The 27503-nt window shown below is 39.4% G+C and overlaps 1 protein-coding gene across 3 annotated transcripts in view; it reads right to left on the minus strand.

Annotated features, from left to right (window-relative positions):
• Nucleotides 1-27503, minus strand: part of cacul1 (CDK2 associated cullin domain 1) — a 177977-nt gene that overhangs the window by 40240 nt on the left and 110234 nt on the right. For all 3 annotated transcript variants that reach the window (XM_066679086.1, XM_066679085.1, XM_066679087.1), the window contains exons 3-5: nucleotides 16134-16236; nucleotides 15093-15188; nucleotides 14883-14985 (exon numbers count right to left, since the gene is read on the minus strand). In XM_066679086.1, the coding sequence (XP_066535183.1) occupies nucleotides 14883-14985; nucleotides 15093-15188; nucleotides 16134-16236 (302 nt within the window). The remainder of the gene's footprint in view (nucleotides 1-14882; nucleotides 14986-15092; nucleotides 15189-16133; nucleotides 16237-27503) is intronic.

Genomic DNA, 27503 nt, shown 5'->3' on the forward strand with positions numbered 1-27503 from the left:
CCAAGTCTGAGGCCATGGTTATCTTCCGGAAACAGATGGCATGCTCCCTTCAGGTAAGGGGTGAGAACCTGCCCCAAGTGAAGGAGTTCAAGTATCTCGGGTTCTTGTTCACGAGTGATGGAAAGAGGGATGGTGAGATTGACCGTAGGATAGGTGCAGTGTCTGCAGTAATGCGGTCACTGTACCGCACCGTTGTGGTGAAGAGAGAGCTGAGCCATAAAGCAAAGCTCTCAATTTACCAGTCAGTCTACGTCCCCACTCTCACCTATGGTCATGAGCTCTGGGTAATGACCGAAAGAACAAGATCGCGGATACAAGCAGCTGAAATGAGTTTTCTTCGACGGGTCGCTGAGCGTACTCTCCGTGATCGGGTGAGGAGCTCAGTGACAAGGGAGGTTGTGGGGGGGTGGTTCGGGCATTTGATCAGGAGGCCTCCTGGATGCCTCCCACTGGAGGTATACCAGGCACGTCCAACTGGAAGGAGGCCCCGGGGTAGACACAGGACACGCTGGAGGGATTATATCTCCCGGCTGTCCTGGGAACGCCTTGGGATCCCCCAGGAGGAATTGGTGGATGTTGCAAGGGACAGAGACATCTGGGCTTCTTTGCTCGCCCTGTTGCCACCGCGACCCTGAAATGGAGAAGTGGAAAAGAAAATGTATGTATGTATGTATGAATGTATGTAAGTTGGTCCAATGAATAGTTTTTTTCAGTGTGGGCCTCATTTATAGATAGAGCTGAAGTTGTTCTGAAGATTTTGAAATAAAACTGGTAGGTATTACATGCAAGTGCTTTTAAAGGCAAATGTCCGAAAATATGCAAAAGTCTAGAAAATGTTGTTAGACCCTTTGGGGTTAATGTAATAGAATTAATGTAAGTAAAATAAGTTAAACCAACACATTAGCTTTAGATCAACTTTAACTTGCATAAGTTTCATTAACATTAATAAATCATGTTCAGATAACATTAATCAGTTAAGTTGGAATTTTAGAAACATATAAAATTAATCCAGCTGAAGTAAATTACATAAACAAAATAACCATAAGCTTAAAGAAAGCAATTATATTGTGTGGAAAGCCAAATAATCTATTTTGAGTTAAGTAGTAGTTTCGTTTTAATTTTTTAATTATGTAAAGGTTACACTTATTTTTAAGTGGACATTTCCTGTGTAGTTGGTATGTAAGTATTGTGTAATTTAGGATATGATTAGGTTACCATGTAACAACATAGTTATTCCTCAGTAATTATGTAAAGGTTACACTTTAAAACAAGTGGATAGATCATGTGTAATTACAGTAAGGTATAATAATATGACTAGGTTACCATGTAACAACATAATTATTCCTCTGTAATTATGTAAAAGTTAAAATAAGTGGACAGTTCAGGTGTAGTTATGTAGATACTGTGTAATAATCAGGGGCTCCTTTGGTCTAGTTCTCAAAGGAGCACCTAAAGATGTTGCTTGGTGCTGACCTTTTACAATTCAGGAAATACTACAAGCATTCATCATCACTACCCTCCTGACTGCTCTCATCACCCTCTTCCTCCCTTTCAAACATGGTGGATGATGATGAGGGTTGACTTCTTTCTCCCTGATTTAGCCTACGATGAGCTGTGTGCATCCATAAATCAACAGCTGCCTTTGGATCAAATGTCTCTGTTGTGATCCTAGACAAGAGGATGTGCATCAGTGATGAGAGTCGCAAGTCTGATAGGCGGGATCTGTACTTATTTTTTATCATATGGAGATGTGAAAATCCCCTCTCACATGCCACACTGCTCAAGGGCAGTGTAAGGGACAACAGAATGACTTTGTGAATGTTGGAGTAACTATCTGGATTGCTCATCTTCACTATGTTGACCAAGTCATACACAGAGGAGGCTGCCAAACGCTTCCCTGACTGCTTTAAACGTAGCCATTCTCTTAGAGTGGCATCTCTGTCAACAGACAAGCTGGCCTCATATTTCTGGAGCATGTTACTCAGTGTTTTGTTACCAAAACTGTGGAGGTGCTGCATTTCTTCAGGCCAAGTTGAAGGATCAAATACTAAAAATTGATCGCATGATTTGAGTGATTCATATCTGCTTTCAAAATCTTGAATTAAACCTCTCAATACACCAATCTTGTCCCTGTCAGCATCAGCATTTGAAACAGCTTCTTTCCTGTATTCACTATGTCCTGTGCTGTTCGGTTCACACCCAGATTAATTAATCCAAGGAAATCTGAGGTAATCTCTCCGTTGAGAATTCGGCCGCTTTCAGTTTTTCATTCAGTTCTGAACTGATTGACTGTGCAATGCACTGAAGGATGCGGGCTCCCCCTTCTCGTGAATGATATGCGCTGCCGACGTTCACTCCAAGCCTTTTAAAAAGCACAATATCCTCCTCATATGAACGCATGGGTCGTGCATGCTTTGCTTTGTGAAAGGCCAACAGAAAAATATTACAAATTGCTTGACGCTGTTCTTCATTGAGTTTATCCTGCCACTTGTCCAGGGGTCGACTGGATTTCTGATCAAGACTGCACCTGTTATCTATAGTTTGCAGTATTTTCATGTGCTCTTTACTTTTCTCGTGCTTTTCAAAAGCTGGGTGGCTGAAATTTTTTGTTCCCATATAAAAGGCACTGCTTTTATCCGCAAGACTGGGATTTTCATGGCATAATTTACGCCACATTTCTGTGCGGTCATCATCTGTTTGGAGCCATGCTACCTCCTGCAGCCATTTTTCCGCGAATACTCTTTTTTTACCTTCAGTCTCAGTCTGGCATTTCTTTGGAGGTGGTGGAATTTTTGGACATGCTGATGAATCGGTGGAACTCTTAAAACCAGTAAAAAAAAAATAAGCTAGCGCTAGTTATCAAATAAGCTAACTACTCTCTGGAGCTCGTCTATGTTATCATGGCCCAAAAACGCCAAACATAATGGTGCGCAAACACGCTTCATGTTGTAATTCACATTGCGCATTGATAATTTTGACCACACATGCGCACCTGCGCACCACTTATGTGCATCCCTGGTAATAATTGAGTGGTAATATAGACATTGAAAAGGCTATTTTCCCAGTCTGATTACTAATATAATTACATGTTATTACATGTGTGTAATTATATGAGAGAATATCCTGCTACCACTTGTGTAATTACAAAAGGCAAAGCCTAAGTTGATACACATGTAATTACATAAGTTTTACTACTGTAATCCATCCGTAACAGATACTAATTCATCAGTAGTTACATAGTCATTGCATAGGTTGTTCATGTGTGGGACCATCTTCTTCTTCATTTGCTGGAAGATGAATAATGTGCCAACATATGGCCTTTCCTGAGATAGAAGCCATACTTTAGGGTTGTTTTTTATTGTGTTTTTAAGGTGGTCCTTTATATTGTGATGTCTCTGTGGAGATGGAGTGTGAGTAGTGGATGACAGAGACAGCCTAGAGCACAGAACTCACTCTGGAGTTTCACCCTGGTTTCTCACCCCAAAGAGCAGATATGTGGGTGGTGGATCATTCTCATCAGTGAAGTGACACTGACATTGTGGTGTTATGTCACTGTGTGTTGCACTGTCCACACTGTTAGACACACCTACCTTGTTGGTCCACTTTATAGATATGAAGGCAAAAAAATAGCTCATCTGCTGCTGGATGTGTTTGTTTGTGGACTATTCTCAGTCTAGCAGTGATGCTGAGAGGTTTAAAATTCCAACACCTAAGTCATGCCTGCTGTGTGGTTGTCCTGACCAGTGTGAAAACGAGCAATCTTTGCAGAGCAAGAGGTTAGCATAAGATTGATACAGAAGCCACAATTTAGGATAGTTTTGTCATATTTTTAAATGTGATCCTTGGTGCTCTTGTGTCATGGTGGGGTAGAGGGAGGGGTAGTGGATGAGTGGGGGTATTTGTGGTCTTGTGGAAAGGTGAAGGTGGGGCTTGGGTTACAGAGACAGCATAGAGCACTGAACTCACTTTGGAGTTTCACCCTGGTTTCTCACCCCAATATTCAGGACCCCCAAAGACGTGGGTGGTGGATCATTTTCAGCACTGACACTGACATTGTGGTGATATGTCAGTGTGTATTGACCTCTTATGAGTGGATCACACATAGCAGGGGTGCTAGAGATTTTAACACCTGTGTCAACTCATTGTCCACACTGTTAGATACACCTATTTGTTGGTCCACTTTATATATAAAATCAGAGATATTAGCTCATATCTTGCAGCATTTTGTGTTTGTTGTCCTCTAGTCCCTCATCAGTGGACAGTGCACTGAGCACTGTCAGCTTAATGTGTTTGGTTGGTGGAAAAGTCCAGCAGTGACTCTAAATCTAAAATGATTTGCCATTATATTATTATGCCTATATATATATATATATATATATATATATATATATACACACACACACACACACACACAGTGGAACCTCGAGTTACGAAGTGTTCCAAATACGTACAAATCAACTTACGAGTAGAGGTGCAAGCAATATTTCTGATCCAGTTACAAATGTTTTCCAGAGTTACGAAGAGCTGATCTTTGGGATCCGACTGATAGCTGGCGTGGTGTTCGTTCACAGATTCCTCTCGCATGCAGCCACCATGTTCTTCTCACGTGTGACCACGCAGTTTCAAGTCATATCCCGTTCATTATAACGTTTAACAATTGTTTTTGCAAACTTTATTGTGCACCATGTCCTCCAAGAAGACCACAAAAGACACAAAAAAGACGCAATCAAAAGTGCTAAAACAGCGAAAGGCACTACAATTTTGACACAAGTAAGGTCAGCTGTGCACGAAGAAATGGAGAAGCTGATGTTAATTTATGAAGTAATTTAGAAGGTGCAATTGTAGTTTTGTTTAAAGTGTAAGAAAGTCATGTTATCTACGCTTCTTTCCATGCCAGTCTCCCTCCCTCTCTCCTCAGCCACTCTCCGTTAGCTAATCTTAGACTCTATTGGTATTACTCAAAATGTAACAGGGCCTACACACTACTGCAGCCACACTTTAGACTTAGTTCTGACACTAGGTCTTAACATTGACAAAATTAATATCTTACCGCAATCCTCAGCAATTTCTGATCATTACTTAATTTCATATGAGCTAGGTTTTAGCCATAATATAAAACCCTCGCTATTCTACAAAGCGTATAATAAAACCATCTACCGCCCTACAATTTATAGAAAACCTACCAGAACTATCGACCCCAGTTCCAACTCCATCAGACCCAATGGACCTAGATGTACTAACTGATTACCTAGAAAATACCTGTGGATCTACTTTAGAAAAGGTAGCACAACTTAAAAGAAAAAGTATAAGACAGAAAAAGCTCGCACCATGGTATAATGATAAGACCCGTACTTTAAAACAAACATTACGAAAACTAGAGCGGAAATGGCGATCAACCAAGCTTGAAGTGTTCCATTCTGCCTGGAAGGACAGCCTTATAGAGTATAGAAATGCCCTCACTAAAGCTCGCTCAGCATATCTGGCCTCGTTGATCTCCAATAATAAAAATAGCACTGTTTAGTGTGTTTTCTAGAATTACAAAAAAATCAAGCAGGTTCTGAACAACTAATTCCAGCAACTCTCACCAGTAAATATTTTATGGAATTTTTTAATAATAAAATTGAGAATATTAGACAACAAACTCAAGCCACAGGATCAAATCCATCCTGGCTGCCACCCGATGTGAATGATATAAAACATAATGTAACTGTAAAAGAAAGACTTGAAACCTTTTACCCACTCCCACAATTAGAACTAGAGAAGATTATCACCTTCGCAAACTGTACAACTTGCACACTTGATGCAATTCCCACAAAGTTGCTCAAAGAAGTACTACCAGCTATTATTGATCCTCTTTTATCTATAGTAAACTTTAGTCTGGGCCATGTACCCAAAGTTAAACTAGCAGTTATTAAACCTATGATCAAGAAACCAAATCTTGATGCTAGTACACTGTCTAATTACAGGCCTATTTCTAATTTGCCATTTCTGTCCAAGATCTTAGAAAGAGCTGTGGCCCAACAACTTATTTCATATCTACATAAGAATCATATATATGAAAAATTCCAATCTGGATTCAGGCAACATCATAGTACAGAGACAGCTCTAGTCAAGATAACAAATGATCTTCTTCTTGCCTCTGATCAAGGCCACGTATCCCTGTTGGTGCTTCTTGACCTAAGCGCAGCCTTCGATACAATAGACCACAATATTCTCCTAGAAAGGTTAGAAAACATGGTTGGAATCACAGGGACAGCCCTATTATGGTTCAAATCTTACTTAACGGAACATTATCAATTCGTAAAAGTAAACAATCTAAATTCAAATTATTCTAATAATAATAATATTCTAATAGTAAGATTTGGAATTCCACAAGGCTCTATTTTAGGACCATTATTATTTACATTATACATGTTACTGCTAGGCACAGTTATAAGAAACCATGACATTAACATTCACTGTTACGCAGACGACACACAATTGTATATTTCAGCCAAGCCCGATGACGAACACAGATTAAAGAAAATAGAGGACTGTGTAAAAGACGTGAAAGGCTGGATGTTGCGTAACTTCCTCCTTCTAAACAGAAACAAAAAAGAGGTCCTGCTTTTGGGTCCAAAAGGGGCAAGAAATAAATGATCAGATTTAAATTTTAAATCTCGCTGACTTTCCAGTTAAACCTGGTTCAGCAGCAAAAAATCTTGGTGTCATAATTGACCCGGATTTATCATTTGATCAACACATAGGTAGTATCACTAGGACAGCTTTTTTACATCTTCGCAATATTGCTAAGATTAGAAATGCCTTATCCCTTCAGGACGCAAAAACATTAGTACATGCCTTTATTACTTCAAGGCTTGACTACTGTAACGCACTACTGTCAGGATGCACCAGCAGCAATTTAAGAAAACTTCAACTAGTTCAAAATGCTGCAGCTAGGGTCCTCACTAAAACTAGAAAATTTGAACATATCAGCCCAGTTTTATCATCACTTCATTGGCTGCCTGTTAAATTCCGCATTGACTACAAAATTTTGTTATTAACATATAAAGCTCTACATGGGCTTGCTCCTGAATATCTTCAAGATACAATTTCCTATTATGAGCCTCCACGTTCACTCAGATCACAGAATACTGGATTTTTAATTGTTCCCAGAATTCAGAAGGCCTCAGCTGGGGGAAGAGCCTTTTCTTATAAAGCCCCCAAACTCTGGAATGATCTTCCAGAAAATGTTCGGGACTCAGACACAGTCGCAATCTTCAAATCTAGGCTAAAAACTCATTTGTTAAGTTTATCTTTTGGTAGCTAATGCTCCCCCATAGATAAAGGCCGCAGATTCGGGGGGTCCATGGACACAGGGAATTATAGTAAACTGAGACGCTGATGCTGTCGTCCCGCCGCTTCTCGCGATCACTCAGGTTTGTTGACGGTGGAGGGGAGGGATGCCAGTGTTTCAGGATGCTCCCATGTCTGTGTGTCCTCCTGGTTCTCTCCTTTTAGTTAAAGCTGTCATAGTCGGATCTGCCGGAGTCATTTGCCACACTCTGGAAATTTTCATGTTTTCTACTTTACAAACACAAAACAGTTCAAAACTAATTCCATCCCTTTACATCTTTACGAGTAAACAACTGCCCACCTGTCTGTCTGGACACTGATGGATGACTGTCGAGATCCTCCTCCACGCTTCAGACCAGCTGCCCACGCTCCAGCAACCACCAAGTGCCTTGAAGCTGTGCCTACACTGAAGTTCTCACGGACTACTAACTATTATCACCAGTAGATTGACCAGAGGAGGATGGGTCACCCCTTGTGAGCCTTGGTTCCTCCCCAAGGTTTCTTCCTCAGCTGGGGGAGTTTTTCCTTGCCACTGTCGCCTGGCTTGCTCACTTGAGGGTTTTACATTTGTTTTTACATTTCATGTCAAATCTTTGCCTTACTGGAATTCTGTGAAGCTGCTTTGTGACAACATCAGTTGTGAAAAGCGCTATATAAATAAATTTGATTTGATTAAGCTCATCTGTCGCCAAGGTAAGATTACTGTACCGTTTCTTAATCTATTTTGTATATGTTCTTTCATTTATTTATTTTGTTGTGTAATTTTAAGTTTTGTGTGAGTCTTTCATATTGAAAAACATGCATTTTTCATAATTTTTCACATTCTGAGGACGTCAGAGGGTGGGAACCGATTAATCCAATTTCCATTAAATGGGGGTAATTCATTCCAGTTACTAGCAGTTCCAGTTAAGAATTAGGTTCTGGAACAAATTAAATCCGTAACTTGAGGTTCCACTGTATATATATTATGAAAATGATCAACATGCTTTCCCTTGGGCTTCAGAAAATATCTTGCTCATTTTGGTGTTACTGCATCCATAGGTAGCACAATAATAAATAAAAAAAATACTATGCAACCAGTTACTTCCAAATTGTAGCACCACCTTTATGTGCATTTTAATCATACCACTTCGTATCTCACACCTTCAGAGTAATGATATACACGTGTCCCAATTTTGGTTTGATTTGAGAATGTTTTTGTAGTGTTTTAAAAGGTGGTCGTTGGTGTTTTGCTGTCTATTTCGAGAGAAAGAAGAGTAGCTGAGGGCCTCAGTTTGTGTGTGTGTGTGTGTGGCGAAATGAGAGAGGGGGGGTGATGGGCTGATGAGCGCATAACAGACTGTGCAGTTTGAATGCATTGGTAAGATGTATCTCACATATTTTTGAGCACAAATTCGTCCATGGGGAATAACCCAATATGGACATATGCGGCATCAGCAGAATTTTGTTTGAGTTTTAGTTGAAAGAGTGCATAGAGCTACACCCACTCATATTTGTTGAATAACTGAAGCAACAGCATGTCCAAACTTCAAATTATTTTTGATAATTATATACCTACAGTCTATTCAGGTTGCAAAAATGCCAGTTGTTTATTGACAGGACGAATTTCCAGGGACTAGTTAGAAATGTTCCATTTTCACATACCTGACTATTCTGGATGAAGTAAATATTTTGGCAATAGTTTTAATTGCAAAGTTGTAAGACACTGTGCAGAATATGCTCTAAACCAAACTGCGTGTTGATACACAATGTTTGCTGAGTTATTCCAAATTTTCATGTGGTAAATTTAAATTACGGCCCCTAGTGGCTATCATAATGTTTTTTTTTTTATGTACGTATGAGGTGCCCTTGTGGATATACCATAGGGTTCATGATGATTGGACCTTGTTAAGTTTGTCAAACAGCAGCTGAAATCTGATAAGCCGGTGACAGCCATGTTTTATTGAAAATCATTTTCATAGAACCTCATTCAGGACATTGCTCAATATGCATATATCTATCAATAAAACTGTATTAATATAGCGCTTTTCACAACAGAAAGATGCCACAAAGCAGCTTTAAAGAGATCTGGGTCCAAGCCTCCAAAACTCCCTCAGCACACAAGGAAGAAACGTTGGAAAGAATCAAGACTCAGAGAACCCATCCTCCTCGGGTCGACACCAGAGAGCACAACGTACAATAGAGCAGAAGTAAAATTGAACTGATGACAGTTAAATGAGTTATAGTAATGTGAAGGTAAAATATTAGCGATATGAGTATGAGGTGGGGGTCTGTAATTCTGTAGGTGGTAAAAGTAGGTGCAGAGTTAATTTGAGATAAAACAGCATCCATGCATGGCCAAGCATGATACTGTAGGTGAGACAAGGCCAGGATCTTGTACAGGATACACAGGGTCAGGGGTTGGATCGGGGCAACACCTGTAGAACAGCAGGGCATTCCAGCGTCATGTCAGTCGGACAATCTTGTGTGGTATCACATCTGCCCATATGGTCATATTGGGTAAATTTCCAGGGACTAGTTTGTGCTCAAGTAATCATGGGTTGTATACCCATGTCGTCATTGGTGTCGTCATTTCCGGCTGACAGTTCGCGTGCTCAGTTTGTTTGTTTGCTTGCTGCTGTTTACTACTGTTCCTAAGCTCTTTACTTAAAGTCTTTACTGTTAATACCTTGTTAACTTATCCTTATTAGTTGTGCTTAGTGTTAGTTGTACACTGTTAATACCACTGCCATTTTATTATTGTTGTTTTAATATTAATAACTTCTCTCAATTAATAATCCTTCTCTCCTGATTATGGCGACCGCGGAGGAACGATCTCTCTCCAGGCTCAGCACGGAGCTCGAGCAGTTGGGCCGCCGAATTCAGCGTCTCCTGGAGAAGCAGACGGAGCTCCAGCGGGAGAAGACGAGGCTCGAGGCCACCCGCGATGCCTCCTACGCGGCCGTTGGCACGCCAGCTCCTCCGTCCTTGTCTTCCAGGTGCTCGTGTCCTGGATGTTGCCAGGCGACTTCCCTCGGCGCTGCGGCAGCGTGAGGATCTCGGCACTGTCGTTCTCCACGTGGGGACGAACAACACTTCCGCCTACCGCAGCGAGGTCCTGAAGGAGCACTACCGTTCGCTTCTGGATACCGCTCGGAAGAAGACGGACGCCAGGATCGTCGTCTCCGGCCCCCTACCCACCTACAGACGAGGATGTGAGGCGTACAGCAGGCTCTTCGCACTCCACTTCTGGCTCCGGGTTTGGTGTGGCACTGTCGGCGTGGACTATGTCGACCACTGGGAGTGTTTTCGGGAACGTCCTGCCCTCTACCGCCGGGATGGGCTTCACCCTAGTCGTCTAGGTTCTGCAGTTCTTTCTGGGAACAACGAGGATGTTCTTCGCCAGGCTTGACTAACCCCACCCACCAGCACAAACAAGGCAAGTAGATTACACAGCGAACAGGTAAGTGATTTTAAGGATACACTTACAGATAATGGCCATTTGTTTGCCCATAGTAAGGGTATATCTACAAAGCTTGCTTTAAGAAATATAAAAAGTTGTTACAGTATCAAGATTGTGTCTGTCCCCCGAATCAAACTTAAACCCAGAAAATATCAAACAGCGTGCCCCAATAACCTAATCACTATTAAACCATCAGAAACAGAGGGTAGTATCATCCCCACAGACCTAAAGTTTGGCCTACTCAATATAAGAGCACTTAACTCTAAAGCAGTCATTATGCATGAAATAATAATGGATAAGAAACTTGATGTTTTATGCCTTACTGAAACTTGGGTCAGAAATGATGAATATTTAGCACTAAATCAAGCCACTCCTACAGGCTATAAATATGTACACAGCCCCAGACTGACAGGCCAAGGGGGTGGATTATGTATAATTTACAAAAATGATTTAATTATTAACCAAAAACATGGTTACAACTGTACTTCCTTCGAAATTATGTACATTAACATAATTAACCCCGCCACAAATAAGAACACTATCTCCTTATTAAACATTTATAGACCACCAGGGCCCTATTCAGAATTTATAAAAGAATTTGGTGAACTAGCTGCTAATTTAGCAGTGTCATCTGATAAGTTAATAATTGTAGGAGACTTTAACATTCATTTTGAGAAAAGTGATGATCCCCTAAAAAGGCGTTCACATCAATCATAGATTCTGTTGGTTTCACACAAAATGTATCAGGTCCTACTCATTATTGTAATCACACACTAGACTTGGTTTTGACCCTGGGCACGAACATAAAAAACCTAAATATTCTCCGTCAGTCTTCCATGGTCTCAGACCACTACCTAATTTCATATGAACTGAGTTTAGATATTAAAAAATGTACATGCCCACATTACTATCTAAAGCGCTCACTAACCCCATCTACAGCCCCTAAATTTACTGAAAACATCACTGATTTATTGACCTCAGTCAGTAGTCCAGCAGACCCACTGGAGCTGGACAAACTAATGGACTACTTAGATAACACTCTTCGATCAACTTTAGATAGTGTAGCACCGCTTAAGCGTAAAAAGCTACAACAGAAAAAACTCGCTCCCTGGTATAATGAAGAAACACTCACCCTTAAACAAACCGTAAGGAAATTAGAGCGTAAATGGCGGTCGACTAAACTGGAAGTATTTCACTGTGCCTGGAAAGACAGCCTTATCCAATATAGAAGGGCACTCGTCAATGCACGTTCAGCATATCTGTCCTCACTGATTGAAAATAATAAACACAATCCTAGAGCACTCTTTAATGTAATCTCTAAACTTACACACAATCGGGCAGCTACTGATCCACAGATCCCAGCCATTCACACCAGCAATGCTTTTATGGACTTTTTTAACAATAAGATTGAAAATATTAGACAAACAATAAATACCATATTACTAAATCCAGCCTGTCTGTCATCTGGTGTGGATGATATAGAACAAAAGATAGAAGAAAGACTAGAGGACTTTGACCCACTACCACAGCTAGAACTGGAGAAAATCATCTACTCGTCAAATTGTACGACCTGCACACTTGATGCAATACCAACAAAACTATTTAAAAAAGTATTACCAGTCATAATCAATCCCATTTTAACAATCATAAATTCGTCCCTTAGACTGGGTCACATACCCAAAGCATTTAAGCTAGCAGTTATTAAACCCCTGATCAAAAAACCGAATCTTGATCCTAGTGTACTATCCAATTACAGACCCATCTCTAACCTTCCCTTCATATCTAAGATCTTAGAAAAAGTTGTGGCCCAACAACTTAGGTCATACTTACATAAGAATAACATATATGAAAAATTTCAATCTGGTTTTAGGCCACACCATAGCACTGAAACAGCTTTAGTTAAGATAACAAACGACCTTCTTCTCGCCTCTGATCGAGGCTGCGTATCCATGCTAGTTCTACTAGACCTCAGTGCAGCTTTCGATACAATTGATCATACTATTCTGCTAGAAAGTCTTACCTCACAGATCGCTATCAGTTTGTAAACGTAAATAATGTTTCTTCTACTCATACAAAAATGAGATTTGGAGTTCCCCAAGGCTCCATTTTAGGACCTTTACAATTCCTATTATACATGCTGCCACTGGGCAGAGTTATTAGCAGGCATGGCATTACCTTCCACAGTTACGCAGATGACACACAGTTATACATATCAGCCAAACCAGATGACAAACCTACACTAAAGAAAATGGAGGACTGTGTTAAAGAAGTGAAGCATTGGATGTCATACAATTTCCTTCTGCTAAACAGCGACAAAACCGAGGTTCTCCTTCTAGGTCCAAAACCTGCTATAAATAAGGTATCAGACTTAATACATAATTTTGACTTCCCAGTTCTCCCTAGCTCATCAGCTAAAAATCTGGGTGTTATAATTGATTCAGATCTATCATTTGATCAGCATATATGTAACATTACAAAAACTGCTTTCCTACATCTTCGGAACCTCGCTAAGTTAAGAAATTCCTTATCCCTCCCAGATGCGGAAAAATTAGTTCACGCTTTTATTACATCGAGATTAGATTATTGCAATGCACTTTTATCAGGATGCTCCAGCAGAAACTTGAGTAAACTCCAGTTAATTCAAAATGCTGCAGCCAGGGTCCTCACTAAAACTAGAAAATTTTATCATATCAGCCCAGTCTTATCAGCCCTTCACTGGCTTCCAGTTAAATTCCGTATTGATTACAAAATTCTTTTACTCACGTATAAATCCTTACATGGTCTCGCCCCTGAATACTTGCAAGACCTCATCACACACTATGAACCACCAAGACTACTCCGATCTCAGGGCACCGGCCTCTTACTAGTACCCAGAATTCATAAGACTTCAGCGGGGGGGAAAGCTTTCTCCTACAAAGCCCCTCAGCTCTGGAACAATCTTCCAGCTAGTGTTCGGGACGCAGACACAGTCACTATGTTTAAGTCTAGGCTCAAAACACACTTGTTCAGTTTAGCCTTTGGCAACTAACCTCTGTCTAGTTTAAGGTTGTCATTTCAGGAACTCATGGACATGGAGAATCAGGGTAAACCTGTATGATGTGCTCACAATTTCTCTTGCTTGGAGCGAAAGCATGTCTTTGCCTGAGCTCCTTCTGGTTTCCCTCCTCCCAGTCTCTTATTCTCTGCTGCACTCAACCAAACTAACTGCTTTCCTTTTCTGTTTTACTGTTTTCTGAGAAAATGGTGGCCCACTGATGGAAGATTGTTTGCTGGATTCTCCTGCAGACCAGACCAGACCAGCTGCTCACCTTATTATTATTATTGTTATTATGTAGCATAATGACACTTCATTGGTGATCATTTAAATTTCAATCTATAGTTTGATCAGAGGAGGATGGGTCCCCTTTGTGAGTCTTGGTTCCTCCCAAGGTTTCTTCCTCCAGCCTCGAGGGAGTTTTTCCTTGCCACTGTCGCCTTCAGCTTACTTGCATTGGGCTTTGATTTAAATGTTCCGTTTTGAAACTGTGAAGCTGCTTTGTGACAACGTCAGTTGTAAAAGGCGCTATACAAATAAATTTGATTTGATTTGATTTGTGTGATCTTGTATATAATATGATTATATTATATAGGCTTTTTTGTAGAGCCTGACCTGAGGAATCAGGGGAAAAAGTTAATTTCTACGTCACATAGGATAAGACATATGGACCACAACGCATTTTGCATCGCTATAGTGCCACCATTAGGTTGATCGGGCTGATTTTTGCGCACAAGTACCGGTAGGGTTTACTACCTGTTGATCAAATATCAAGTCTGTATGCCTTATGATTTGGGCTGCCTCTCACGTTTCATCATAGAAAAATAAGAAATAAAAGTAGAAGAGGAAACAAAAACAACAGGGCTCCAGCACTAAATAATAAACAGAAACAATAGGGTTCTATGCTCTAAATGCTTGAACCCTAATAACAGTAATACAAATCCTAACAAAAAGTGTAGGGTTCCAAGCATTTAAGTGCTCAGATACCTAAACACAATCCTACAATTTCCAACAGGGTTCCAGCACTATGTGATTTGACCCCTAATTATAAAAACAATGATAAGCACTTACGTATTAATGTGTTGACGTGCTTTTCTGCAACATGATCTGAGAAAAGCTTCATAAGGTCATCCTTCAAGTCTCTGTTCAGCTTAGTTTCAATGTAGAACTTGTTCTTTAAAAAATATTTACAATACATATAAATGGAAAAATTCAAAATGTTAACTAGTTAACTAATTCAATGCAACATGTATTCCAACAAAAAAGAAGCAGACAACTTACCATATAGATGAAGACAGGAACAATGCACTGAATTGCAGCTGTGTACTGTACAAGAGCCAAGTTGAATTTTTCAATGAACCTTTCAGGAGGGCTTCCCTTTAAATCATTACAGAAAATTACATTAATTTCTAAAGCATCACTGCAAACATATAATTTTAGTTGAGAACATTACTTATTAAAGTTAAACTTAAGTTAAACTTAAACAAAAGTCAAATGTGGGCCAAGGGAGCGTTTTCTAACATCAGTACTAGCTGCTGCTGATTCAGCTGAGAAGTGCATTCCCATCCCAGTTTTCTAGAGCTGCTCATGGTGATGGCTGTGGAGAGCATGTCCTCAATGTCTACTGGCTGTGACTTGCGACCTGCGGACTTCACTGCTGGTCCGATTGGCTACCAGTTACTAAAACTGCTACAGGTTACAATGACTGTCAATCTTGGGAGCCAATTTAATCCTGTGGCTCTGTGCTATATACTGGCCTCTCTGTACCCTTGTTTTGTTTTACTTTTTTTTTTTTATTGTTTTGTACTCTACTGTGCATGTTTGTCCTTTGATGTTTTTTTTTCGGTAATATTTTTAGCGCTTTGGGTGATTGAAAAGCATTTAATAAATCAAAGGTATTATTATTATTATTATTAATAAATTATTTATATTAACTACATTTAACTAAGAGATCCCAATTTTCACAAAATCTATCTCAATAGATAATTCTGATCAATCTGTGATAAGCATGATTTTAAATAATTAATGAATTAATTAATGCTTTAAGATGTATCCAATGGCATATCCAATATACACCATAGGAACATGTACGTAATGTACGTTGCTGGACTGTGGAAGTAAACATAGCTGCTGGAGGAAACCTATGCAGAAAACACACCTCACAGACAGTCACCTGAGGTAAGAGAGTGACACTACCTATTGTGTGACTGTGCTACCCTAAAAGGAAATCTACTGACTTATTTTTCCAACAAAGTTAAATGCTGCAGTATGGCTTAAAGAAAAATAAAACATTTAATCACCTGAAAACAGCTCAAAACATACTTGTATGTCTGTGGAGACTTGTTGTAAGTGAGATGCAATCTTCCGTATCAAGTCATTGTAGAGAAGTTCTGAGTGTTGCTGGCACACACACTTATAAACATAACTGATAAAAAAAAATACAAGAAAAACAGGTTATTCCAAAGTTATATCCTTATTATGTTTGAGTTAATTAACTTATTTCTCTAACACTAACTCAAGTCTTAGAAAAACTTTTTTTTCATGTGATTAAATGATAATTAAACAAAGGAGGCTGGATTAAAATGATTTCAACTAAGCTAAATTTGTCAACTGATCATGTCAATTAAGTGTAGACAAGATAAAATTTAAATTTTATAATGAACACTGCCTGGAAAACATAAGGAGTAATTACTAATACCATGCATTTTTACAATCGGAACTTTAATTCAGTTTCAAAACAGTGGAGAGAGCTGTCTGCCTCCTCTCCCTCCTCCCCAGATTTGAAGCGCGACCAGGTTGCCAGTTTGAGGAAAACCGAATGAACAAGCAAGAGAGGAGTTTAAAAATTTTGAACCATAATAACTAAGAATAATGTGTCATAATTAACATATTTACACAGAAAAGTGTTCATCATTTCACTAAAACATGTATGCAAGACAAAATATTTTTCCTGCGTTTACAAGCCTTTAAAGGCTGATGATATTAAATCAATTTTCCCTTCCACCATAAATGTCATTTAGGATCAGAACTTTGCTTCTTGTTCACAATTTCCTTAGTCAAACATTACGTGTCTGTTTACGAGTTGTATTGGCGTTATTTGCACGCTTCTTGAATTGTCTGTTCCATCTTAAGAGCAGAAGCTAGCGCCTATAGCTTTTGAAAGTTTTTGAAGCAACTGTTATTTCAATTTATCAGTTTAATTCACACAAACCAATTGTATGTGATGTCACTAAACATTTACCTACTTAAGTAAAAGGCAAAGATGGAAAGGGCCGCTGCAGTTTTCCCTGCGTTTACAAGAATTTACAGTGTAAACCAACTTAAAATTTGGTTTTGGTTGGGCCTGATTCCTTCAGAGATAAATAGGGATAGTTTCCGTGACATTTTTCTCAGCAGGAGTGATGTAGTCAGGGTCCCTTATGCCTGGATCAGACTACACAATATTTTTGTCTTCCATGACGTTAACCATGTCAAATTACCGCTATCAATTTGTGCCATGCCTTGGTCGGGAGACTGGCAACACATTTCACACTGACCATTCTTCGTTCATGTCATTGTGTGAGTTCAGAGTTTCTCGGGGAGACCATTACTCGCCCCTGACACTCAAATTTGGTTCCAACACTGGGAATTTGTCGGATATGACAAATTCGAGCTAAATTCCTGTGGTCTGATCCCAGCATTATCCAGGTGAACAGATGATGTTGCGGTTCTGGCTGGGAGTTTAGAGCAGAGCTGGCAGGTCGGTGATGTGCCTCGCTGATTAGTTTCAGAATTAGTGTCTGGAGTCTGTGGATCCCTATTTGATCTATTGACTAATCTCAGATGTGATTATTTATTCTGGCCAAGTTTTGCATGCCTTAATCAGCCTTAGTGAAAACACTTTACTGGACAATAAAAGAAAAACAATATGAACTAATAAAATAAATTGTAATTCTTTAAAGAATTGTTTTCCTTAAAAAGCTTAAATAAATGGAGCTCAATATGGCTAAATGGTTCAGCTTAAATCTTGGAGTTGATCAGAGCGTCCTCTTCACAGTTTACAGAATGTTCCCTTTCTAGTTCTCGTCTTGTTTTTCTCCTTTTTCTCGAGCTCACTTTCCTTCTACCTTCTTTTGAGATTCAGAGCAAGAGCCTGTTTTTTGAGCGAGCTACAGAGTGAGAGATTTTCAGAGTGAGCCACACAGCAAGAGAACCATAGACCTCGCACGTTTGATAATTATGGGCCATTCGTACCTCCGCCCTCATGAGAAGGAGCTAGTGATCAGATTGGTTATTGAGCTTTGAGGAAGCATTGGGTGCCTCATGATTGGATAAAATCCACTGGCTGTCTCTCAATACAGAGGTAATACAAATATGGGAAGTTATTTATATGACTGTCATGTGATTTGGGTTCCGAGCCCAACATGAATTCATCAATTTACTCTTTTGCTTATAATGATAATGCTGGATAGATATTAGCATACATATACTTAAGGACCTACTTGATTAATGGATTAAGTGACTCCAGACTCTGTCACGTCTGTCACGTCTGTCACATGTGCTCAGTGTGAACCTGCTTTGTACCAATTCATTACATAGTGGAATGTGTCAAGAACAAAATAACATAAAAATGATCAATGTAAATCGAAATTATTATCCCATGGAGGTATGGATTTGGAATCATACTCAAAATAAAAGTGAAAAATCAAATTACAGCCTGATTCAACTTCTGTGGAAATTCCTCAGTCAAAATGAGGCTCAGTAGTGTGTGGCTTCCCTGCAACGCCTGGGCATGCTCCTGATGAGGCGGGTGATGTTCTCCTGAGAGATCTTCTCCCAGACCTGGATTAAAGCATCAGTCAACTCCTGGACAGTCTGTGGTGCACGTGGCATTGTTGGATGGAACAAGACATGATGTCCCAGATGTGTTTGATTGGATTCAGGTCTGGGGAATGGGCAGGCCAGTGCATAGCATCAATATCTTCATCATGCAGGAACTGCTGACACACTTCAGCCTAGCTGAAGCCTAGCATTGTCATGAATCAGAAGGAACCTAGGGCCAACTCCACCAGCATAGGGTCTCACAATAGGTACCTAATGGCAATCAGGATACCTCTGGCAAGCACATGGAGGGCTGTGCGGCCCTCTAGAGAAATCCCTCCCCACACCATTATTGACTCACTGCCATACCGGTCATGCTGGAGCATGTTGCAAGCAGCAGAACATTCTCCACAATGACTCCAGACTCTGTCACGTCTATCACATGTGCTCAGTGTGAACCTGCTTTCTTCCGTGAAGGGCACAGGGCACCAATGGCGAATCTGCCAATCTTGGTGATCTCTGGCAAATGCCAATCACCCTTCATGGTGTTGGGCTGTAAGCATAAGCCCCACTTGTGGAATTCGGGCCCTCATACCACATTCATGGAGTCTGGAAGTTTGGACAGAAGGTGAAAACCCTAGTTATAGATTACGTACATGAGGTTGGCATGCTGAAGCATATTCTATCAGCTTGTAAGGTTAGTTTGTCACAGGGGAGGTACACATGGAGACATAATCTAAGCAAACGCTTAGAGGTAAAGGCATTAACCTCTTAACAGTTAAGTTAAACTAATTAACAGTTGTAGTAATAAATTATTTAGGTTTGTACATGAGGGAGAACATTCAGGAGTGTACATAGGCTATAGATATTGGTAGATGGGGCAAAGCACAAGATTGGAAATTGCTGGTGGACGTAAGTAAAAAAAAACTGCAGGTCACAGAGTGCATTGCATTAACTACACTAAGGCCAGATATGGTGCTGTACTCTGAAAACAAACAGATTGTTTATTTCATAAAGTTAACAGTTCCATTTGAGGATGCAGTAGATGTAGCATTCAAAGGGAAGAAGACTTGGTGGCTGAGGTGAGGGAACGTGGGTGGCAGGCACATGTTAGACCAGTGGAGATAGGTATTAGTAGATTTGTAGCCAAGTCTGCCACATCCCTGCTTGTGCAGTTTCGGATCGGGGGCTGGAAACTAAGGGCAGCTGTGAAGGAGTTATCAGAAACAGCTGAAAAATCTAGTCTGTGGTTTTGGATAAGGAGAACACAGACTAGTTGGGGAAATGCACTGTAGCGGTGCTTTTATGGTGGTTGGTGTTGTAGCACATAAAGATCACATGGAACTGGTGGCACTGAGCATGCATTAATGGTGCCAATGGGGCTAGGTACAGCCCTAGTCACCTGGGAGGCCAATGTGGATTTACGGCTGTTGACACTTTTGGGTAAGGTAGGACTGTAAAGCTAGCTTGGAGGGGGGATTGTCTGGGATGACAGACTTCACTTTTGAGCTATCTGGAGGTGTTGTGGGCTTAATTCAGTGAAACACTGATGAAAGGCGGTGCTTACCTGATGACCCCCGTGAAGAGCTAGTCATGCAGTGGGTGGTTTGGGTACTCATGTAATGGGCTAAATGAGTAACCGTAGATTTTAAATGTAGCTGGTTGCTGATCGGATCATAAATGGCCGCAGGAACCATAGAATGTAGCTGTAGGATTGGAAAAATAGAAATTATATGGCTGCTGGTAGTTGGGTGGGCCCTATGTGAAACTATAATGGATTTGCATAGGATATGTTACATCTTATTTCGTGTATGATTATCATATGGTGTGGCATATTATAACATACTATTTCAGGTTCCCCATTTTCCAAAATGAAAATGGAGACAGGGAAACTGACAAAATTAAAAATATTTTTTTAACTTTATAAGAGAACCATGGTCTAACACGATGCAACATTTACAGCGCAAACACAGTGAAAAGCTTCGGCCAATACCTGCAAGGAGGAAAATATTCAAGGGCCAAACATCTCTATCAAGTGTTTTTGCAGCCCCGTATCCCCAGTCCAGTACAAGAGTTCAAGAAAATACCAGGCGCGTTGATGTGTTTATTACAAAAGACAAAAGATCATATTCTGTCATTGATAAAGTTTTTCCACTACTTGTTCACACGCTGGAGCCCATGTACAGCATTCCATCACATCCACACTTCAGCTGCACGTACAATTTCAGGCTACGTACAATGAAACAAAAGCAAATGGGATGCAAACTCTGGCAGAGGTGGACAGAATAGTGATAACTAACAGGTGTGCTTCAAGGGCTACACAGAATTACATTACTATAATGGCATATGTAATCACCAGTGAGTGAGAAAAGCTTTGTGCTTCAAACTCATCCTCTTTTTGTGTCACACACTGAGCTAAAAATAGCTGGGGTGTTGAAAAATTCTAAAACCTCTAAAAACAGCCACCTGTTCTGATTAAAAGACGCCCACAGTGTCATTCACCCTGCCATTAAATCACATAATTGAGCATAGCATGGAACCCAAGGAGACAGACACTATAAGAGGCAGCCCTACTGAAATACATCTTGAATGGCTATACTGGGGAACATAATTATCTGCTGGAGAGCATGGTATTAGAATAGAAAGCCTTTATTGTCATTATACACAGCATACACAGTATACATAGTACAACAAAATTGGAAGCTGCTCCTTAAAAAATGTGCCCACAGTGCAATATTTAAATAGCAAGTTAGAACTATCTAATAAAAACTATATAAACATAAGTACCCTATAGACAAGTAGGACAGACAAAACAGATGACACACTGTAAATGTCAGTTAGTGTAGATTCCCATTTAGCAGCGTGATGGCTTTGAGAAAGAAGCTGTCCCTGAGTCTGTTTATTTTGGCCAGTATGGACCTGTAGCGCCTACCAGAAGGCAACAGGTTAAGTAGGTGGAAGCCAGGATGGGTGTTATCCTTCAGAATGTTCCCGGTCCTACTGAGACAGCGAGAATTGTAGATGGAGTTAATGGAAGGCAGAGAGCTGCCAATGATTTTTCCTGCAGTATCGGTCACCCTCTGCAGCCTCTTTCTGTCAGCCTCTGTGCAGCTAGAGTGCCACACTGACACAGCAAAGGTCAGTAGGCTCTCTATGGTGGAGTAGTAGAAGGTCACCAGCAGGCGCGTGTGTAGTTGCTCCTTCCTGAGCACCCTCAGGAAATGAAGCCGCTGCTGGGCCTTCTTAACCAGTGCAGAGGTGTTGACTGTCCAAGAGAGGTCTGCGGAGATGTGAACTCCAAGAAATTTGAAACTCTACCCCACCTGAACCAGCATTGTGAGCGTGTTTTTAACAGGCTAAAGAAGAAAACAGAACATCCCATAAAGATAGGCATGCATGTCTTTTAAAAGGCATGGAACAAGTCAGGAACATCCTCCTCTCAAGAGGACAGTATCTTCTTGGGGACTATTTTACTGAACTACAGCACAGTCTGACAGCAGAGTAGAGGCACAACATCAAATGTACAGAAAAGAAACTCAATACCATGGTGCAGTTGTCCTCTCAAGGAGTGGAAAGAAAATGTTCAGTTGCACCCGCTGCTCTCCCCTTTGGCCAAATTAAACTTCTATCCCCAGTGAGTGTTTTTCAGCAGTTTTTTGGGGGGCTTCTGAAACAGAAATCCAGTGCTTTTACATGGTTATTTAACATTAATTTGCATTTATTTTCATTCCAGGGGACCAAAAATTGTTTTTCAAAAATTTTATACAATATTGCATTTTTGCATGATTTATTCACTATTAGGAAATATGTCACATTTTTTGTAATTGCAGTTCTGTTTGGCCATAGAAATCTCTTTCCTCCGGTTGGCTCTGGCAGAGCAATAAGCCTCCCTGTCTCCAGACCTGAAGGCTGTCTCTCTGGCTTTGAGCAGGAGGCAAACCTCTCTGTTCATCCAGGGCTTCTGGAAATTTATTATTTGTGTTGTCTCTCTGTGCACACAACTGTTCTAGGACAGAGTTAGTGTAGATGTTCACTTCATCTGGGTGCAGATTTTGAAGTTTGCTAATAGCAGCACACAGAACTTAAACCGCGTCAGCATTACCATCCAGAAGTACATAACAGCAGCAACAATTCATGTGAACTCACGTGGCAGGTAGGAGGGTCTGCACTTAATAATCAGGAAAGCTGATCTGTAGAGCAGTGGGTTTCCATGACAATATAGTCCATGTACCATATTTTGTTTACATAGATAGTTTTCTCCACCGTGGGTCTTCCCTGTAGCCGCGGCTGACCTGTTAGCTCTGAATAGTGCCCATCCCTCCAGTTCCACCGATCTGTTTGCCACATCGCCGCTATCAGGAAATATATTTTTCAGCATTAGTAGTGCTTTCACATAAGTGAAAGTCACCTATGATATGTTCTCTAAGGTTCACCTGTACCATCATGGATGGTGCTTATAACATGCTGGATAGTCCCTCTTCACATTAGCACATATGAATTTCCTATTTTGATTTGTCAGACCACGGGAGACTTTTTCATTTCACCCCAGTCTATCTTAAATTAGCTTGAGGCATTTATGGATCCTGTTTATATATGGTTTCTTCTTTCCATTGGTAAGTTCAGCTTGCATCTGCTGGGCATGCAACAACAAAATGTGTTCACAAATAATGGATTTTAAGCCCATGTAATGACTTCCATTACAGAAAGATGTCCGATTTTAACTGAGTGCACCACTGTCACTGGCTATACTGGTTTTAGGCCTTGTCCCTTAAACAAAAACATTTTATAAAACATAATTATCATATGTGATGAAATCCAAAAGTTCTTAATATTTTAGAATGATAAATAAGGGCACTATTTGCCCTTGTCCATCCTTTCACAGAATGGTGAACCATGGACTTCGTTAGACCTGTTTTAGGGGGGCAGTACTTCTGAAATACATAGCCTATATTATACACAAATTTACTTTTTTCTTTTTGACCTGTTTAAAATATTTTTGAAACATGTTGCTGGCATCAATATATATTACAGAATTATAGAACTTTTAAAAGCATGTGATATATTCATCACAATGGAACAGCAGATTGTTCTAAGTGTTAAAATTGGCATGAAATATTTGATCATTTAAATATATTATGAATACACTGCTAATATTGTGGAAATATTAATGTGGAAAATCTGATTATAAATATACACTGATCAGCTATATTCTTAAGAGGACCTGCTCATCTCTAAACTCACTTCCCATTTTTTGATGATACAGGTGTATGTTGCAGTGGAGGACAAAGTACACAAACCATGTAACTGAGTAAAAGTATAGATACTCAAGGTAAAATATTACTCCAGTAAAAGTCCTCATTGTAGATCTCCACTTAAGTAAAAGTACAAAAGTATTTACTTTCACATGTACTCAAGTATCAAAATAAAATTACCATGAATCTAATGTCCCATTATAAATTTTGTAACAAAACTCTGTACTACTTAAAACATTGTAGGTAATTGCAGGGTGATGCAGACGCCAAGTATAAACTTTCGCAATGGCATAGGACACTTTCGCAATGGCATTACCGTTTTACTCATTTAGGAACACTAGGCAAGATTTATGGGTTGTTTTCTGCTCATGGGCCTCCCCCTAGTGCATGTAGCTGAGTCAGCAGAAAAAAAAGGATTAATTATTTATTAATGAATAATTATTTATTTTATTAATTTTATTATGATTGATCCCCTGAGTGGGTAACAAATACTCAGGGTTAAGAATAGATTTGCAATTAGAGATTTCAGAGTGGGTTTTTTTCTTGGATTTACTTGATTTCAATGACAAATTCCACTCAAACGTAGCACTATCGTATAATAGAAAAGTTATTTATTTGAATAAACGCTAACATTCATAGCATGGTCCTATAACTTCTGGTCTAAAAATTAATCTCAGACATGTCTACTTGCTTGGCCAAATCAAGTTTACAAGCCAGTTCTAGCATGGAAGTTTTTGTTGAGCAACAAAGAAGCAAATGAATGAAGTAAAATAATATAAAATAAATAACAATTAATTCAAAAGTACTATTTCTTTCTGCAGAAGGTTCAGTACTTAAAATAGAGTCGGGTCTTTCTGAGAATTTGCTCTGTGGGGTCGAGCGGAGTGAGTTGTCTTTGTTCATGGAAGATAAATCATTAAGTTGATTCATTGCTTTCCCAATTGATTCTTCATGCTGGAACTGAAGTCCGAATTGAAGACTCATTCTCAGCTCGGGGTTTTTCAATGGTTTCTTTGGCTCCATCCCAGGGGAGGAGCCCATGCTCTGATTGGAGAAGGACTCTCAATTATTGTAATAGCTTGATTAAAACAATAATTGTAATAGCTTGCTTAAAACATTTAAGGAAACTCATTACCTTAAAGTAATTGAGGATATATAATTTCACAAAACTTGAATATAAAACAAGGAAACAAATATGCTAAAATAATATTTTACTTTAACAATTAGTAACACTTTGAATTACAGCCCACGTATTACTAGGTAAATAGCTGTTTACCTGTTAAATAAGCCATAATATAAAATAAGTACTGAGTAAGTAAAGGGTATGATACTAGAAATGTGGTAATTACTGGGTATATAGTGTTACCTAAGAATTTCATACCCATACATTGATTTTACTGTAAATGTTCAAACACATGTCCATATCAACTTGACATGGTGCAAGCTACTAAAATGTTGTGTACATTTACTTTACCCATAAACAAAACTGTCATTTTAGCAGTGTATAAAAATATTCAAACTAATTACAACTTTAAGGATTGATAAAACTTCTAGATAAAATTAAAACACACTTAAGCACAAACTGTACACATTTTAAACAAAGGAAGAAAATTGTTTTTGCAAAACCCGATATTAAAATGTCATTTTGAACAGTAATGCAAATCTTTTAAAACTATTTTTGGAACCTACCATACATTTTAGGAAGTGGCAGTATAATCCATAAAAGCTGTAATCACAAAAGCAAGTTTAACTAACAGAGGCACAGAAAGGTAAGGAGTACAGGAAGAGATGAGAGAAATTTAGCACAAGAAGGATTTTTGCTTTGATGGGAATTTCAATTCATTTTTTTTACTTGAACCAGTTTCTTGAGTCAACTACCATGCTACTTAATGTAAAACAGAAAAACAGAATAGTATGCAAGGATCCCATTTTCAGTATAATTTGTTACTTGTAATATGTGATCATTGTCATCATGTGATTAAGGTTTAAAATGGTCAAGTTACATTTTATTTATTTATTTAAAAACAAACAAAAAAGACCAGTTTACATTTATGTAAGGAGTTATTTAGTCCACAACACTGGAGGTAAACACAACTAATAGATAATTGATTTAACTGATTGTGTGCTGTAAAATGAATTGGACTTCCCATCATTCAAATTTGGTTCATGGTAGAGTGCACACAGACAATAATATAACAGTATCACTTTATAAAGCCAACTTAATGTACAATGTACAAAGTAAACATCCAATGGGTACAGGTCACAAGTGGAGTTGGAGGGGGGAAAAGGGAGAGTTTTTTTTTAAAAGATGTGGAGTTAAAATGTCCCATTCCTCACCTATCTATTATTCCTGCACCAGCAGATCAGTTTTTAGATTGAGCAACTTGAGTGGTAATGGTTTGAAATCATCCAAACCCATTAGGATTTTTTGGATAAATTGGAATGTGTGGGTCAGTTCTTTTGGATAGTCGAGGTGTAACGCATACATTAATTCAAGCAACACGAGGAAAGCTTCAGCCATATAAGAAAGATTATTCAGAACAATGTCAACCTTCCAACACAATGGCAATCTTGGTAGGATGGAACTGAATATGGGAACATTCATTTACCATGCTGAGAAAAGCTGCTGCCATTCTGAGATGTCTGATTCAGTTTCTTGTTCTCCCTGGGAAAAATAAATGGCTCATTCTGAAAGGGACTAAAACTGGCAGGAATAGAGCTGGTGAGATCTCTTTATGTGAGAGTGATTTTGTGCAAAGAACTTAATGAACATGTTTTGTATAGCCCATAGACCTATTCTAACCTAACTTTAAAAAGAGGTATAATATGTCCCCTTTAATTGTTCCAGGCTCAAGGCATCCTCTTGTCTTGGGAAATTTGGTAGATAAGTCACCTCGGCTCAACAAGCTCCTTTGATGTTGCTGTGGGGTGACTCTTACCCGACTTGACAGCCACCTCATCACATGCAGATCTGCTCAGTTTGGTGCAATAGTTACCCACCTTATATTTTATGGTCTTCCAGCTATACCAGCCTCAGTGACTGTAACGGGAAGGGTAATTCTGGATAGCAGTCCTTAGTGCTTCAGGGTAGTGATGGGAATTTCGTCTCTTTTTGGGGAGCTGACTCTTTTGGCTCGGCTCTTCAGGCTCCTAAATGGCTCTTTGTTTTACCACTTATTTCCACTGGTACAGAACAATATTACCTACATTTTACATTTATATGGACAAAATATTATTGTTCAATATTAAAAATAATAAACAGTGTTGCAATGGCCAATTGTTTTTATGGCTGTCTTGTAATAACTCACTGATTGCACTCACAAATTCAATTGTATAAATAACTGGATTTTTATTTAAACACCTTAATAAAAAATCACTTGTAAACTCTGAAATATAGCCAATGGAACCCAGAAGGTAGGTATTACAAAATAGCTTATTAAATTAAATAATCATCCATTTCTGGGTAATAAAATAAACAATTACAATGCAAAGTGCAAAACAGCAGCATTCAACGGTAGTGATTAAAACAACCACAACTGTCAACAAACATTTAACTGATTTAACATTTTCTTCAACTATTTTTTGGAAGGCAAATTGGCATTCAGGAAAACCAAGTGTCTCAGCTTTGCTTGTTGTTCTC

This window comes from Hoplias malabaricus, chromosome 8, assembly GCF_029633855.1.
Source record: "Hoplias malabaricus isolate fHopMal1 chromosome 8, fHopMal1.hap1, whole genome shotgun sequence".
Classification (NCBI taxonomy): Eukaryota; Metazoa; Chordata; class Actinopteri; order Characiformes; family Erythrinidae; genus Hoplias; species Hoplias malabaricus.